The 19,299-nt window shown below is 35.6% G+C and overlaps 1 protein-coding gene across 3 annotated transcripts in view; it reads right to left on the bottom strand.

Moving 5' to 3' along the window:
- Window positions 1-19,299, bottom strand: part of kn (EBF transcription factor knot) — an 872,483-nt gene that overhangs the window by 766,196 nt on the left and 86,988 nt on the right. For all 3 annotated transcript variants that reach the window (XM_069821751.1, XM_069821752.1, XM_069821753.1), the window contains exon 2: window positions 18,994-19,147. In XM_069821751.1, coding sequence (XP_069677852.1) covers window positions 18,994-19,147 — 154 coding nt within the window. The remainder of the gene's footprint in view (window positions 1-18,993; window positions 19,148-19,299) is intronic.

Here is a 19,299-nt window from a genome sequence, read left to right as displayed (position 1 = left end):
TTCCATTTGGAGTTCGCATTTTGTCAATAATGGGTCGCTTAACGAACGAAGACAAGATTTTCATTAAACTTTTGCACCAACATGATCATTCATCTGCTCATCAAATTGTAAGGAACTACTCTCAGCGAGAATGGTCTGTTTCAAGTGTAAGACGATTGATTAGCAAGGTACGGACATGATATCCCTCCTGTGAGATTATTGCGTGAAAGATCGCATTTCTGAGATTCTCTGATGGTTTCCGCTGGAGTTTCAAACGAGATCTTAATCCTATGAACTATTTTGTATGGAGTCAACTACAAAAAGCAGTTTGCTACAAAACAATAATTCGTAATATTGAACATTTAAGACAACGCCTTCTTGAATTTTGGGACCGGCTTGATCAAAGACAGAGATCCAGTGTTATTGGACAATGCAGAAGACGCCTATAAATGGTTGTGCGGGAAAATAGCGGTCACATAGAGCATCATTTTTTATTTTGATTATTTGAAAGATCATTAATTATTATTAATTTTCCAACATTCAGTTTCTGTATTTTTAAGTAATAAATTGTCTTCAAAAACCACATTTTTCGCATCATTGTATATTGACCTCCATAAGATTTTAATTGAGCCTCAAAAAGCATAATAAAAAGTCCTGCTCATCTTTAAAGTCTACTCTTTCCAACAGTGTATTCATTATAAATTAATGCTGTGTATTTCCGAAAATAGAGTATTTTTAATTTTGTGCAAGATTTTTGGCCCACTGTGTATTAGATATCGTCTACAATGAATCTTTCAAACTTCTTCCGAAGTCTCATATGGATAGCAATGGTTAAATAAGAGCAGTGGTTCCCAAACTTTTTGAAGGTGCGTCCCACTTTTGAGCGAGACTTCTGTATGAGAATCCCACTACCGAACTGGTAGAGTACTTAACCCTGTTCTAAAAATATAAATCCCTGTAAAATTAAAAACAACGATTATTTTACTCATATAATTAGTGGATACCACTCAAAGAACAACAAAAATATGATAATGTGGTGCAACATAACACGAAATATTACATGAACATAATTACTAGAAGTCTACTTTGCTGATATTTTCGAACACTTGAATAATAGTTTACAAGGCCAAGATGTTAACATAACAACAGCCAGGGATAAAATCAAAGGATTTATAAAGAAACTTGATTTCTGATCGAGATCACTTAATAAAAGGAATATGAAGCATTCCGGTGAATTAAGAACTCGTGGAAAACTGAGTTTGTTTTTACGAACATGCAATTAAGTTTTCCCCAGCCGTGGGGCTGATGCCGGATGGTCTATGACGAGTTCTCGGCCTCACTTAATTTCACCCCCTTTGGTCTGATTAACTGGTTGGGTTTTCCCGAGGTTTTCCCCAACCATAAGGCAAATGCCAGGTAATCTTTTTCGAATCCTCGGGCCTCACCTCATCTCACTACATCTCGCCAAAATATTGTAAAAAAAATTGTAAAAAAATTGTAGAAAATTGTAAAATTGTAAAATTGTAAAAATTGTAAATTGTAATTGTAATCTTGTAAAATTTTGACTTGTTCCACATCTTAAAGCTTCATTGCTAATGTAAGATCTATGGAATGTAATAAATGAAATAAAAAAAAATAAGAAATGAAAAAATTCTAAACATCAGCTATTTGGATATTGTCAAGACATTCAAAACAATACTACAGGTACCGATTGATACTAAATCCATTTTTAGACAGTTGCGTCCAACCGGCTGAAATAAAAAAAAGGAAAAAAAAAACGTGAAGAAAAAATTAATTTAAATATGTAGCCTTATGTACCTATCCATGGATTATTGAAACTAGATGTTTTCGCAGAGTGTAGATCAGTTTTGGATCAATACACCGTGTCCGGCTTAGAGGGATCGAGAAATGAATGCTCACCACTTAAAACCAGATAAAGATATCGTTGAGATTTATATCTGACAAGATAGAGAAACTGTCCAAGTTTATGCAAAAAAGTTTGAAAACAGCTGCATGTGTAACTTTCATTTGTTTGTTGCTAAAACAAAGCTGGCGCCATTTTGTAGAACATGTCATGGTCAACATGTGGACACCACAACAGAAAGTTCAGTGTGTGCAATAGCTAGCAGAAGAAAAATCTGTTACGCGAGTTCAACGCCGTGTTCTTCGTACACGGATAGGTGGATCGAAAGACGAGGAATCATTGCCTGGAGAACCAGGTCACCTGATCTGACCCCCTTGGACTTTTTTTTTTCTGAGACTTTGTGAAGGATGCTGTGTACCAAAGAGGCAGAGCCAACACTTTGGAGGAACTGAGACAACGCATCACAAATGCAGGTGCGCTAGTGACTCCACAAATGCCACAAGACACTTGGCGAGAGGTTGAATACCATACAGATGTCTGCAGAGCAATTCAAGGTGCACACATCGAGTTGCATTGAGCGTTCTCCGAAACTCGGAGAGTTTTTACATCAAGTTATGTGAAAAGGTATGTTAATAAACCATTATTTACACTTTAAATTATCACATATTTCTCGATCCCTCTAAGTGGGACACGGTATATAATGAATGAAAATGGTAAAAGGAAGCTCTTAAATATTTTACAACATTTTCAACCTCATATTTATGCAAAATAAGCTTCTCGTCTATGATAGCCATCAATACAAAGACAAGAAATCTCATTGAACTTGAAAGTGATAATACCACAGTTTAGTATATACAGTCACGAAGCTCAATACGTAGTAAATATGCATCTATAGACAGTTGCTAACCACTAGGATCGCTAATATCGCCTCATTACAGATAATGCGAAATGGTACCGGCACAGTCTATTGTTCCTAGCAACCTCACAACTCAAGCTTCGTGACTGTGACTGTGATAATACTATGTGTATGTCGAATACAGATTCCAGGCTTCTTTCTGAAAACAGGCACATTTGTCGTATCAATAAAGTTGCTTTTTTACTTTTGTGTATAACTACTAATTATTAAATTTTACGTTAAATTTTATTTATGTTTCTGAACACACACAGTAAATATATGTGAATGAAGCGTTTTATGTTTCATTTTGTAAATCAACTCTCGAACCCATCAACTCTTTACACGACCCCCAGTTTGGGAACTACGAATAAGGACATATATATAAATAAGAAACTTAAATATCTTCGAAAACAACTAAGTTCTGAATTTTAATAGTTTACCAGACTAAGACATTTATACTTGACGCGACATTATGTATGTAGTCCTTCGCTTTTTATCAATGCTAGGCATACGGATGAAACAGAAACAATCAAGCTTAAGTTACAGGCAATCTTACCGACCCGCAAAGTTGTTGTCTGGCAAACAGTACGTTTGGTTTGCCCGGCATCTTGTTTGCGTTCATCCGGCAACGGATACGATGTGTGAGTTTTCCTTATAACTTGTTGCAGTAAGCCGGCAACACAATTCTGCTGGTTCTTTATATTTCCAATCTCTGTTGAACTATTTTGAGAAATACGTTACCTTTATCTGTGGTTAGATACACAGTATTGCAATGCATTTTTCTGACAGGAATATCTTTAAAATGTTCTTTTGTTGTAGCAAATTTCAGACAATGTTTCGACTTACCGTGAACGGAACGTGTCAACGTTCAATGTCAAATTGCAAACCTACTTGTAATTCTTCGTATCTTTCAGTTTTTACTAAATACTACACTTTCTCAGTTAAATTTCCCTGTATAGTATTTTACCCACACAGGCCTAAATACTGAAGGGAATTTCGACGTGATATTATAGAAGATATCAGTACACACACATTCGAGCATGGGTGTCAATTTGAGTAACAGTAGCCAAAGCACAGGATCACCTCAGACGGAATAATTATGTTGGGATTTTTTCTGGTGAACATAGTGAGAAAAGTTTACTTAATTACCATTTGAAAATGTAGAAGGTAATTACGTAATGACAGTCTGGCGATGGTGAAAAAAACTCCATAATTTTCGCCAAGAATCCACATAAGCATAATCATTATCAACCATCGCGGCTTAGTCTACTTTTTTAGTTGGTTATTTAACGACGCTGTATCAACTACTAGGTTATTTAACGTTGAAAATGTAAGATAAGTGTAACCTGAATTAGAAGTAAGAAAGCAGATTATACCGACCTGAAGTAGAAGTAAGAAAGTAGATAAAGTTTGATCTGAAGAAGTAGCACGTGTGACCTGAAGTAGAAGTGAGAACGTAGGTCTTATGACCTGAAGTAGAAGTAGGAACGTAGGCCCTATGAACTGAAGTAGAAGTAAGAACGTAGGCCTTATGACCTGAAGTAGAAGTAGGAACGTAGAACCTATGAACTGAAGTAGAAGTAAGAACGTAGGCCTTATGACCTGAAGTAGAAGTAGGAACGTAGAACCTATGAACTGAAGTAGAAGTAAGAACGTAGGACTTATGACCTGAAGTAGAAGTAGGAACATAGAACCTATGAACTGAAGTAGAAGTAAGAACGTAGGCCTTATGATCTGAAGTAGAAGTAGGAACGTAGGCCCTATGAACTGAAGTAGAAGTAAGAACGTAAGCCCTATGACCTGAAGTAGAAGTAGAAACGTAGGCCCTATGAATTGAAGTAGAAGTAAGAAGTAGAAGTAGGATAAATACGATCTTCATGTCCACACCTGTGGAGTAACGGTCAGCGCGTCTGGCCGCGAAACCAGGTGGCCCGGGTTCGAATTCCGGTCGGGGCAAGTTACCTGGTTGAGGTTTTTCCCGGGGTTTTCCTTCAACCCAATACGAGCAAATGCTGGGTAACTTTCGGTGCTGGACCCCGGACTCATTTCACCGGCATTATCACCTTCATTCCATTCAGACGCTAAATAACCTAGATGTTGATACAGCGTCGTAAAATAACCCAATAAAATAAAATAAACGATCTTCATTTAAGTCGGAATAGATATTACCTGAAGCAGAAATATGAAAACAGGACAAGTTTGATCTAAAGTAGAAGTAGGGAAAGTACGATCCGAAGTATGTACAAGTAGTACAAGTGAAATATGATATGAAGTATAAGTGCAAGATATCTGAAGAATTTGAGAGAAGCATGAGAAAAAGAAGCAGAAGTGAGAGAAGTACCAGCAGAAGTTGAAGTGAGGAAAGTATCAGCAGAAGAAGTTAGCTTGGGAAAAGCCAAGTTACTAGTAGAAAGGGTAATTACAGTGGCAGAGAAATAGGAGTGCATCGAGAATAAAGATCAGGAGATGAAATTCGACTAAGAGAATTAGAAAAGGAGGAGAAAAATTGCAAATTTATTTAACGAATTAGAAAGTGAGGAGGAAAGAAGGATTATGATTAGGGGTATGCCGTTGCGGTTCATGCGCCTCTGACTTTAGGTACCAGTACGTAATTGCGTTGGGTGGGAGATTTCAGTGTGTTTAGTTCAGCAGTGAACTTTAGTTGATCAGTTACATTACAACCGAATACTACTATTCGTAACAGGTAACATTCAGTGTCTTTTAAAGAAGAATAATAGCAAGATGCCGAGGGCGAAATTTGTGCCTTAATTTGAAATGGGGAAATTTGTAATAATGATGCAGATTTTGAGATAAATAATGCTTGTGTAAAATATTGTAAATATTTCCCTATTGTTTCTGCAGAAATGGAACGAATTTTCTTTAGATATAAGGCTGTGTTTCTAGCAATAGGCAATCATTCGCTTTTGAAAATTTGAAAATGTCGTTTGTTATTCACTGCAACAATATATGAAATTAAAAAATTATGTAAAACAAAAACGTAATACACTATCATATTAACATAGTGAAATAATAAGGCTGATACTTGTCAATGTCATATTAGGTGTATTTTCTACCAACATAAAAATAGCATGTAGTCAATGATATTGTGAAGAACCGAATAGGTGAAACACGAAATAGAAAAAAAGTAGCAAACAAGATGAAAAAATTACTGGTTAAACATTACTGATATTTAACTCTATGTAGGGTAAACATTGGTAATTTCGTGGCAGTGGTTATTTCGTGATATTTTTTCTTTGCTCTTTTGTGAACTAACCAATGGTGTTACGAGATCCAAATTTCCGCCAAGGGATTGCATATGTTGTCCAGTTTCCACAAACATACAGCTAAGCTTTGTGTGACTATTGTAGTTGCTTCAGTGAGCTTTTATGTTTGGAGAGAGCAAGTTTGCGTCGACTTCTCAGGCGTACAAATTTTGTGGATGTTTGTAATTACATTACAGGCTTATTACTAAAGGTAAGCATATGATATTTGGTACAAAGATTTATTGTATCTTCATGAAATTTTAGGAAATGATTTTGGAATTTTAGATACATCTGTAGTCGCCATATAGGCTTAGCTTTACTGATAGAAATCTTAGCTGTTTGAGGCGAAATTTTGTTGAGCATTAAGTGTTACAATTTTTAAAATAGTATAAAATGTACTACAATAGGAATTTTAGAAATCTGAAGACAAGATGTGATAACAAAAAAGAAAACGGAGACGTAATGGGTTCAGTGTAGCTTCTGTTTGATTTGTTATCTTGCTAAGTGTCAATGATAAGTGCTAGATGACTTACTTGCAAGAATTGTGACAGAAGATGGAACATGGCTCCACCATTTTGGACCGGAGACAGAGGCAGACAATGGAGTGGCATCATGCAAATTCACCAAAGAAATAGAAATTCAAAAGTACACCTTCGGCAGGAAACATTATGGCTACTGTGTTTTTCGATTCAGAAGGACTCTTGCTTGTGGACATCATGCCACACGGAACCACCATTAATTCTGACGGGTATGTTGAAACTCTCAAGAAACTTCAAGTTAGACTGAATCGTGTTCGACGACATCGGGAGAAGCAGGATGTTCTGCTATTTCACGACAACGCACAGCCATATGTCAGTCAAAAGACCACAGACCAGATCAGAAAATTCGGATAGACAACACTGAAATACCCACCATACAGTCCTGAACTGGCATCGTGCGATTACCATCTCTTTGGTAAACTGAAGGATCCCTTCGCGGAACGAGGTTATAAGATGACTCCCTTGTGCACGCTGCTAAAAAGTGGCTCAGACGTGTTGGTCCAGACTTTTACCGTGCTGGTCTACAGGCCCCCGTTCCTAGGTTACGTAAGGCAGTTGAAAGGGACAGGGATTATGTGAAAAAGTGACATTTTGTTCCTTAAGGATGCATCTACATTCTGTGAAAATAGCAAAGCTGTAGGATAAAAATATAATTTTTAAACAAACGTTATGCATTACTTTTGGAGTTATCCTAGTAGCATAGGCTATAGTAAAGTCCGTAATAAAAGTGTTCACCCTTTCAGGGCAAAGAAGATCCCTTTTCAATTTTAATTTTTACTTTGATTTCATTCTTATTATGTGCTGATATGTATTTCTATGTTTTCTTGCTATGAATATTAGACGGAATTACTATGTTTGAAGTCTTGTAACAATAAATGAGAATTTCATTTGACTTTAATGAATTTTTCCACAATTCTTCTACCTCTCACGAAATTATCAATGCAATATCACGAAATTACCAAGGTTATCACGAAATAACCAACCTTTCAGCTTAAGTTGTAAAAGTGGTTTTTGGCACATATTCAAGAACGTATCCAATCTTTTATGTCTCCAGATTTGTACAGCAAGTTATCGTCTTTTAGAAGAAAAAATCGGAATAAGGATATATTTACACATTTGCATTTTAAATTAGTTTTCATGAAATTGTCACGAAATTACCAATGTTTACCCTAAAATTTGTGACAATTTGAAATGTGAAAATTTATAATAATGACACAGATTTTGAGATATAATGTTTGTACAAAATATTTCAAATATGGCCTCATTGTTTCTGCATAAGTGGAACGAAGTTTTTCTAGATGTAAGGCTGTGTTTTTAGCAACAGGCAATCATTCTCCTTTGAAAATTTGAAAATGTGGTTTGTTATTCACTGAAACAATATATGAAATGAAAAATTATGTAAAAAATAAGTAATACACCATCATATTAACATAGTGAAACAACAAGGCTGATACTTGTCAATGTTATATTAGGTATATTTTCTACAGACAGAACATAAAATGTCTTTAAAATAGTGCAATCTTTCTTTAACAAAGAAAATTATGTCTTTAAATTCTTCTTTAGCAGATAGTTGTGTTTCGAAGTCAAAGGAGTGGCATTCAACCACCCAAATGCTGAGGACTAACTTACTAGTACCGTGATGATAAGCGTGAGTTCAAACGAACGAAAGACACTGCGTTAACTCACCCCACCTCTGAGACGTACTCAAAGTTAGAGGCGCACGAAGCGCACTGGTAGTATAACGGCATATATTTCTCAGGTCTAATTATAATGCTGCAGAAGAAGGTATGTACATTAATCTGATAGAATTTTTAAAGGAATGAAATTTGTAGAAGTAGAACATAATAATTAAATGATGAAGAAAATGAAGAAAAAAAGAAAGATGATGGTAAGGAAGAAGATGGAGTAGTAATCTTAGAAAATTTTCTTTAAATATTTCTCTGTTATAGACCAGAGAAGATTATGCAGCCAGAGCCATATTATTGTCAACTGATCACCCCTGATTTCGGATACTCCAGGGGTGCCCCAGACCGGTATACATTTGTACTCCGATGAGAGTTTCGGCAGACGCAGGGCGTTATTCGATCCTAAGTAGAGTGGCTACGTCACATGCTCCAAGTGTGTGTGTGAGCCTCCAGAGCATTGTAGGCGATTATGACAGAGACTGGGACGGAATTATCAGCCAGGCTGTAACAATAACCAGTCATATTGTATGTCGAGTATAATATTATCAGGTATGGGCCAATCACATAGGCGGACACAGTTGATGCAGCTATAAATCGATTGGCATTGTAGTGAACTATTGACACGTCATATCGTCATCTCATGACCTCATCATTACGAAGGTTCGCATCTGAGTTATGTTATTAGATAGGACAGTTATCTAGGACTGCAGTCCTCTCACTTAGGGTGAAAATCTATATATTACATTACTATGGCTACCAACAATTTGATGTGCGCCCATCACGTGAAGAGTTTCCGTATGATGTATGTCTGTAAATGATGATATTACAGTGACCAGATGATTCATAGAGAACTGAATACAAGATACAAATTGCTTGAGTAATTCAGTTCAGTACCTTCTAAATAAGGTCAATAGGAAAGATGAAAAATAATATAATAACACTTCTTCAGAAGTTAACTTGTTCATCTTCAAATAAATATATATATTTCAATGTCCCGCTTCGACTTCTTAGAGAAGTTTTTTTTTTTCTTGAAGTGAGTTATCTAGGAATTAAAAAACGAATCGATATTCAGATATGTTGTACGTACAATACATTCTGTTTTCTGGCTCTTTACTCACTGTAAAATTTATCATATTCCAATAAAAGTAATTCGTTGTTGTTTAGTTAACTGACCAAAGATAGTGACACCGATATAATATGATATGATATGATATATGATATGATATGATATGATATGATATGATATGATATGATATGATATGATATGATATGATATGATATGATATGATATGATATATGACATGATATGATATATGATATGATATATATGATACGATATAAGATATGATATATGATATGATACGATATATGATATGATATATGATATGATACGATATGATATATGATATGATATGATACGATATGATATGATGTATTATATGATATGATATGATATGATATGATATGATATGATATGATATGATATGATATATGATATAATATGATATGATATGATATGATATGATATGATATGATATGATATGATATGATATATGACATGATATGATATATGATATGATATATGATACGATATAAGATATGATATATGATATGATACGATATATGATATGATATATGATATGATATGATATGATATATGATATGATATGATATGATATATGATATGATATGATATGATATGATATGATATGATATGATATATGATATGATATGATATGGTATGATATGATATGATATGATATATGATATGATATGGTATGATATGATATGATATAAGATATGATATATGATATAATCCGATATATGATATGATATGATATATGATATGATATGATATATGATATGATACGATATGATATATGATATGATACGATATGATATGATATATGATATATTTATTCCACCAGCTTACATCGATCGTAATGGCCCTTCACATTTCTGCATACTGTGCCATCTCTCCCTTGGATATATAATTTTCTGCTTACGTTTTTTTAAACATCCGTCTATTACATATAAATAACCCTGATCACTTTTCTATTACGTCACTCACCTCTGTTTCCCTCCCTCCTTTTTCTGTTTGCCCTTCCCTTTCCTAGTTACTGTATCTATCTTATTCTTATTAATCTCATTTAACTAAACAATCACTTCTCTCACCTCTTATTACTTGTTCCCAACATTGTTTACATTAGTTGAACTCTTTCATAGTTGTTAACTTATTTATTCACTTTAATCACTAACGTTCACTGACTACTTATTCCCATTAATCTAATCTGTATATTTTGAGGCGAAGTAGTTTCTACAGTTTCATTACATCTCCATTCCCACTTTCTTTATTATATTTGTATCACTACTTACTTATTTATCACTCTCTGGTTATTACTTGTATCTTATTCTTTTTTAATATTATTCCCTTGCCTTATCGTGTTTTCTGTCACTATCACAGTGACACCAATAATTCATTATACATGTTCCAACCTCGCTAGGACATAATGGGGCAGGATGGCCAGTTCTTTTCCCCATCCAGTGCATACATCGCAGACTAATACATCAAATAAAAATTTTAAAAACTTTAAATCCCGAAATGTTTCAATATGAAAATTTCAAGCGCAAAAATAAAAACGATTGCAGGCTTTTTGACAATAAAAGCTAAAAAAATAATGCAAAGAATACGTTTAAAGAAGTAAGTTTTTTATTGTTTAGGGTATGAGAAATTTCACATAGACAGCACGGAGAAATATATAAAAATTAATACATTCTCTGCGTCCGTAGGATTTTCGCCGCCTTAATCCCTGAGTTGGCACAGCTCTGACTTAGTGCGACAGCGGTCCTGAGTTAAAATGTGAATGTCGGCGGAGTTGTATTCGTGATATACAAAGACAAGATTGTCAGAGTTTTCTCCGAATTCTGCAGTTTTTTCCTCGGTATTTCACCAACACTCTCCGCAATCCCCCTTTCATTATCCCTTCTTACTTCCCGAAACGAAGGAGTATTTATTATTATTATTATTATTATTATTATTATTATTATTATTATTATTATTATTATTGTTATTATAGTGATTACGAAGTTTATGTTAGCTGGCTGGCTTTTCGAGGGACGGATATACGGATGTAGAATAGCTTCATACCCTTAGTCTCACACTGGTCCAAATTGCGCTCTATGTGCAACGATTGTTCAAGTCCGAGAGACATTCGTGAATCTGATGCTGACAGGTGAACCATCTATTTCAGTCCCGACAGAACCAGGTCCCATCCTCACATAAGTAACTGATTAACTAATAAAACCCAGCGTCTGGAATCTCAAGTTCTGATAACCTATGTCGGAATCGGAAACCAGTAGGCTACTACCATCAAGACTTCATCCCAACCTGTTGTTAACTACTGCAGTTGATAGATGAAGTGAGAGGAAGGTAAAGAGTGTTGGTATAACGAAAGAGGAAAACAAGAGCACTAGGCCTACCTCGAGAAAAAACCCTCTGCAGCGTCCGTCCTCTTTCTCGCAAGAAATTTTACAAAGATCAGACAGGGGATCGAGTTGGGGCAGCTTTGATGGAAGCCCAGCACGCTAAGACTGAGATAAGTGGCAATTGTAAGTTTGATTTCATTATCACAATGATAAAAAGATAGGCGATATCATGATAACTAACAGTGTTTTTCATTTTACTTGGTTATTTAACGACGCTGTATCAACTACGAGGTTATTTAGCGCCGATGAGATTGGTGATAGCGAGATGATATTTAGCGAAATGAGACTGAGGATTCGCCATAGATTACCCGATATTTGTCTTACAGTTGGGAAAACCTCGGAAAAACCCAACCAGGTAATCAGCCCAAGCGGAAATCGAACCCGCGCAATTCCGGATCGGCAGGAAAGTGCCTTAGCCGACTGAGCTACGATGGTGGCTACTAATAGTGTTGAATTTTGAGGTGGACATCGCTTACGCACATTCCATCCGAACGTATGGTTTCGATAAATGTTAAAAAAATTATTGCTTATGATTGGGTTTGAATTCGCGAATTTCGAGCTTAGTATGACAACCATTTGAAAATTTACAGAATATTTGCAATGCTTATTTCCTACGTTAGCGGTTTAATATTTACCGTGATGGGGGTTTGAACAGCCCTGGCGTGCGTGATAGTTTCAAATGTGTACAAAAGAGATGTGTAGGGTGTGTGAATGAGTGAGAGACAGAGAGAGAGAGTTTAATATGCCTGGAGTAGGCTACGCAGTCGGGTCGGAAGCCACGTTGATATTTCCCGCCATTTGTCGAACACTTCTACGGCAATGACAATATTCAGGCCCATCTCTGCAAACTCGCGACTTGTCTTTCACAGTAATTTTTCGCGGAAGGATATTTTGAACACAATTTATTGTTTTCATGGGTGCACACGTACTGTAGGCCACTGCATCGGTGAAAAGCCTAAAATTTGTTTTTATTGACGTATGAACTTCACATTTTTACCAGATCATGAAAATGCAATATTAATTATAAATTAGAAATACAACACACCAAATTGCATTGCTTTATAATGTACCATTCCTGAGATATTAACTTTTACTTAAATTTTTAATCCATAAATTTACATTTTTCATCAATATGCACCATGCAATGAATGGTTTCCAATTTCTATTAATAAATTTAATATTTGCCTCACAAGATCAATATAAACGAAGTTATTTAGGGTTTTAAAGAAACTGTTGTTACTTTTCTATTAAAAAATTTTAAATATTGATATGATTTTTCTTTTCGCATTCTGCCAAAGATTTTTTTAAAATTATATGATCAGCATTAACACTATGAAAATTTCAAGACAATTGCATGAAAACTGTAACGTGTAGTGGATTTTGAATGCAACAATGCCGAAAAAAAATATTAGAGAAAAATTAATTTCAAAATTCAAATGTGAAAAACTATAGACCTACATTACCGTTGCAAGCGCCGTTAAATAAAACATAATTTACAATTTTTTACAATTTAAATGCAAACAAAGGTGGTTTAATATTTTAAAGCGCATTCACGTAACACTAGAAAAATGTAGCTCAAACGACTGTACCCCAAACTTAGTTGTGGTTCTGACTTTATGAGAACAGTACACTGCATTGTTTACGTGCTGCTCATGGTCATACCTATAGTCGATGTTGCAGTTAAGCTTGTGAGGCCGCTTCGCACAAATCCGGACTACACGATCATAGTGAGTGGTTTATATAACTGCGAGGTACGCAGACTTCGCACGTCGCAGTTATAGAAACCACTCACTATGATCGTATTCCGAATCTCAGCACTGAGCAATCTGATGGCATCACGGTGTTCCGAATTTCAAGATGAAGTCACTGATGCTCCACCGGTGTCGCACCGGTTCCATCAGCTTGCAGAGGTGGTGGCAGTCTCCATCAGCCGCCATCAGTGAATCTGATTGGTTCTTGTATAGGGCGGGAATTAGCAAACGAATGACATCGTGCACTGTTGTGTCACGGCGTGTGTTCTGCTTTAGTTCTTCTGTATTGTTTGTAATGAGCACAACGTAAAAACAATATATTAATGGCTTATGAGCGAACATGTCAACGGACCAATTATTACTACCGGTTCAAGAAATAAATTGTTTATGCTCTCTTTTATTTGAACGAGATGGCAGTACGGAAATTTCGCAAAATCTTGCTAGCGTAGCACAGACAACACCTTGTACAGCCGCCACGATAGCCATCGAACCTTCCAGCAGTTTTGTTCCTATTTCGCTGCAGCGTGACGTCATTGTTTTCCACTCGTCCGGTGAGGTTCGGAATACGCTGTATCTCTCGTATCCTTGCGACAGGATTTGTGCAAGGCAGGCCTCGCATTTCGCATGTGTCGGTTCAGAAAAACCAAGGCTTTGAAGGTGCTCTTTCATACCCATATCGAGCTCCTTAATTCTTAGTAGAGTTTAAAATTCCGTATTAGGCTAACATCAGCCAACATGAATTCTTTTCGTTCATAACTTTGAAAAACCCTTTGTAAACTGCAGACATAGCTTACAAAAATCAAACTTTGTAGTAGATTATTAACGACACTCTACTAATTGTGTGGAAAACTTACCCTGTGTGAGAGAACAGAAGTTTAATTACTCCGCCACTGCATGGGTTTAAACCCAATTTTAAACCAATTTTTAAACCCAATAATCTCAGATATAATGCCATGCAGTCTATTTACTGTTACACTGACTGAGACAAAGATTCTTATATTAGCTTCGACACAACTCTTTCAAAGATTGTAAGCTGAATATAGTAATCGTTACCTACGTTTCTCATGAAACTCAAACGTATTAGTAGCACAGTTCATTAAACGCGGATAGCTGCACGAATCCTCCCGAATCTGATTTCTGTGCTGCCCTATATTATACCTTGACACGAGGGGACATACACACCCATTAGGTAATCCTTACAAAGCCATTACCACGAGGATCGCGTGTGAAGTATTGTCATTCCATAATCATGCCTTGGAAATCAATACTGTTAAATAACACATCACACTTCTTTTATCCCAATGAAAGAAAAATTAGTCCTATGTGCGGTCAAACATAACACAAGACACATTTTAAGTTTAAAAAATCTAGAAAACTAGCAGCTCAGGACTTAACGCAGCAAATATAATGTTAGACACGCTTAAGCCTATCAAATACTTGTTTATGAACAATTAACCGCGAACAGAGAGGGGGAAGTGTCCGCCTTTGGGAATGCGAGTGATCCAATACACCAAAATGGTAGTATTCCCTAGCGTACATGCAATATTTAACACAAATCTATTCTTAAATCGTAACATTTGGTGAATTCTGTTAACGATTCAGAATTACATAAGATCACGCTTGCATGCGTAGAACAAACACCCAGATAATTGACACTATACTTTGGGAGTGCGAGTATTAAGTTCTGATAGGTCTGAATTTCGAAGAAGAGAAATTTATTAATTTGGGCAGGTGGGCGCTAGTCTGCGAACAAAAATGAACTTATGGACAAACACTTTAAACACTACCAAAAATTTGTAAACAAAATAAACCCTGACATAGTGCGGTATAAGTGGTTGGGAAACACGAGTTAATAATGTTCACCATGTAGGCCTATATTTTTTTGTATTTCCGCAAGCTATTTATGTTTGTATGCAGTATTAGGCCTACAGCTTGTAATGGACCATGCTGTGAATAAAAGCTCTTTCTCAAAAAAAAAATCATACATACATACATACATACATACATACATACATACATACATACATACTGTACATACATGTATACACGCATATATATACATACATAACATAAAACATTACATACATACATACATTGATACAAACATACATACAAACGTACGTACAAACATACATACATGCATACATACATACATACATACATACATACATACATACATACATACATACATACATACAGCGCGGGCATTATTTCCAGACGCTCCCCCACTCTTCCTACAGAGCTGCGCACGAGATCGGCTGAGTCTACTTACGAATTATAGGGGAAAGGGTTAGTCTTTGCCTTGAACTCGGTAGACACACGCCCGACCTTCCCTTCTACTCCTACCCCCTCCACAGAAACGTTCTTCCCGTACTGCACATCGCGACTGTCTTGACAAAATGCATGAGCTTTACATACATACATACATACATACATACATACATACATACAGTCGACGTGGTTGGCGAGTTGGTATAGCGCTGGCCTTCTATGCCCAAGGTTGCGGGTTCGATCCCGGCCAGGTCGATGGCATTTAAGTGTGCTTAAATGCGACAGGCTCATGTTAGTAGATTTACTGGCATGTAAAAGAACTCCTGCGGGACAAAATTCCGGCACATCCGGCGACGCTGATATAACCTCTGCAGTTGCGAGCGTCGTTAATTAAATCATAGCATTTAGCATTTAGCCTACATACATACATACATAGTCTACATACATACACACATATACACACACGTCGGCCTGGATGGTGTAGTCGGTAACTGTGCTTAAATGCGACAGGTTCAAGTCAGTAGATTTACAGGCATTATAAAAGAACTCCTATGGGACAAAATGGGATTCCTATGGCACACCGGCAACCTCGGCAGATCCGAGCGTCGCTAAACAATATATAGGTTATTTTATTTTTATACACAGAAATAAACATATACCGCATAAACATAAATTACCCTTTTAAGATATTGAAAACGTATTAAATTCTTCAACATATGAATTTTACGAATAAATGCTTGCGTACAACATTCCAATGGGATGTATTGTGTAAACTAAGCTAAGTTTTCAAACTTACGTATATTTTTTCAGACACTATTATTGCTATTGCTTTTAAACTTTCCACTATGACAAATTGGTCGATTAGTGTCTTCGTAATATACTGTCCAAGAATATTGTACTGTAAGGTAGAGGGCATGATATGGATTAATTTCTCTATAGGAATCAACAATCAACGATCATTCATTACGAAGATCCCGTGACTTGTATCTGTCAATCAAATACGGTACACTGCCAAAACATGAAGAAGTATCTAATATAGGCTGTTGCTTGTATAACATAATGACGTATGGTATAATATTCTGCTTTACCCCTTCTAAAGATGATGGGAAGACTGCGACTCTCATCTTTAATGAAATGCATGTTACAGTACTCTACTACACTGTATGTCATCCATGAAATGCTAATGTCTTTCAGTGAACTTTTATTCACAATCACAAATGTCAAAAATGCTACCAGCTGTTCAGTGTTTAACTGCATATGTATTCTTAATTAATTTTTGCACTGCAGTAGAATACATACCGTTTTATTCCGATGTAATGGTTTCTACAATTTAGTGTTCGATCTACCAGGTGCCTGCATTGTTTCTTTAATATCTAATAATCACTAGGGAACCTATTTTACGGTGAACAAAATTCTTCAATTTCTGTGTAAAAATTTGTAAATTTCGGCTTTATTTCACACAAAAAACATAAATAATTTGGTGCTGTTTCGCAATTAAAAATATAACTTTTTGAATCTCGTCGTGAACTATCCGTTACTTAATGAATAGGCCTATAACTACACACACTAGAAACGTAACAAAATTTGCAGTTTTCTATCAACACCTACCTGTTGTGCAGCGAAATTTGTGTAACAGTCTCCCACACTTTGTGTGATTAATATATACTAATAGGCACTGCAAAATATTCAGGCTGTTTTACTATAACGTCGCTCGAAATACGGCTTCAATATCAGATTCAGAATTCTGTATCGAAATAACGTTTGAATATTATATTCCAAATTCTGTATCGCAAAAATGTTTGAATATTGTATTCCAAATTCTGTATCGAAATAATGTTTCAGTGTTATATTCCAAATTCTGTATCGAAATAATGTTGAATATTATATTCCAAATTCTGCATCGAAATAGTGTTTGAATATTATATTCCAAATTCTGCATCGAAATAATGTTTGAATATTATATTCCAAATTCTGTATCGAAATAATATTTGAATATTATATTCCAAATTCTGTATGGAAATAATGCTTGAATATTATATTCCAAATTCTATATTCAAATAACGTTTGAATGTTATATTCCAAATGTGTATCGAAATAATGTTTGAATATTATATTCCAAATTCTAAATTGAAAGAACGTTTGAATATCTGCAGTGCTTGGGAAAAGTGACATAAGTCAGTTTCCACAAACCTTTTTTGATAATTTATTGACAACTTACACTGGTTTATGTCGATTTAATTTTTTTCTGTATGAACCATTGTAATGGGAGAAATACTTATGTATTTTTTCCCAAGCGAGCAGATGTTCCGTAAGTTGTCAATAAATGATCAATAAAGGCTTGTAGAAACTGACTTATGTCACTTTTTCCGAGCACTGCAGATATTATATTCCAAATTCTGTATCGAAATAATGTTTGAATATTATATTCCAAATTCCGTATCGAAATAATGTTTGAATATTATATTCCAAATTCTGTATCGAAATAATGTCTGAATATTATATTCCAAATTTTACATTGAAATAACGTTTGAATTCTTAAAATTTTGTATATAAATAGGCCAATCGTATTAATACAAAACATTATATTTAATTACAATTTTTTAAGAAAATTTCATATCTACAGTAATTAAAATAAAATCGTAAATACATATCTGCCAACAGGTTCTTAGATTCACCAAAGATTATTGTATTAATTTACGCACATATTGTATGCTAATTCCAATTAATATATCCTTTGAGCACTTTAAATTAAAATTTCGTAAAAAGATTTCTCTAAAAAACAATAATTTCTAATAAATTTGTGCCAAAAACAAAAATTTCGCTTATACACAAAATGTCTTGTTATTTTGCGAGTTTAAACTTGCGATATTTTGACTTGGAAGGGCTTGGAACATTAATATTTTGCCTTCATCGTCTGAACACCCGTATTTCGCGAATCCGTTTACGAAAACTAGGTAGGCCCTATATCTAATAATCATTTTCAAACCACATACCCGATTTCAGAAACAGTATAAAACTCTTTCCGGGTGCTTACAATGATACATAAACTGAAGCTTCTCAGTGAAGTGTAGCCACCGAAAGGCACACTGCAATTCATAACTTATTTTGTGACTTACCCTCTCATTCCGTCACCATTGCGGCCGTAACATTAAGTGGAAATGTGTGCACAGTGCAATTGATGGCTCCCAGAGTTGTAGTTATTAAAGTGCTAGCCAGATGACGAAGGAAAACCTCACAGTCACGATAAAGGGCTGACTCACCTGGTCCTTTTCGATGAAGCCGATGAAGGCTGTGCGCTCTATCTCGACCGGCTGGCCTGCCCGGTCGTACAGCGCGATCACGAAGTGGAAGAAGTTCGACTTCCGTAGATTGCTGGGCGGCTGCTTCTCGAAGTGCGCCCGTCCGATTCCCACACTGCAAACATAAAAAACAGCACGCTATAATCCCCACTTATCATACACTCTAACTGCACAGTCTAGTATATACAGTCACGAAGCTTGAGTTGTGAGGATGCTAGGAACAATAGACTATCCCGGTACTATTTCGCATTGTCTGTAATGAGGCGA

This window comes from Periplaneta americana, chromosome 3, assembly GCF_040183065.1.
Source record: "Periplaneta americana isolate PAMFEO1 chromosome 3, P.americana_PAMFEO1_priV1, whole genome shotgun sequence".
NCBI classification, from domain to species: domain Eukaryota; kingdom Metazoa; phylum Arthropoda; class Insecta; order Blattodea; family Blattidae; genus Periplaneta; species Periplaneta americana.
This window is presented reverse-complemented; position numbering and strand designations above follow the sequence as displayed.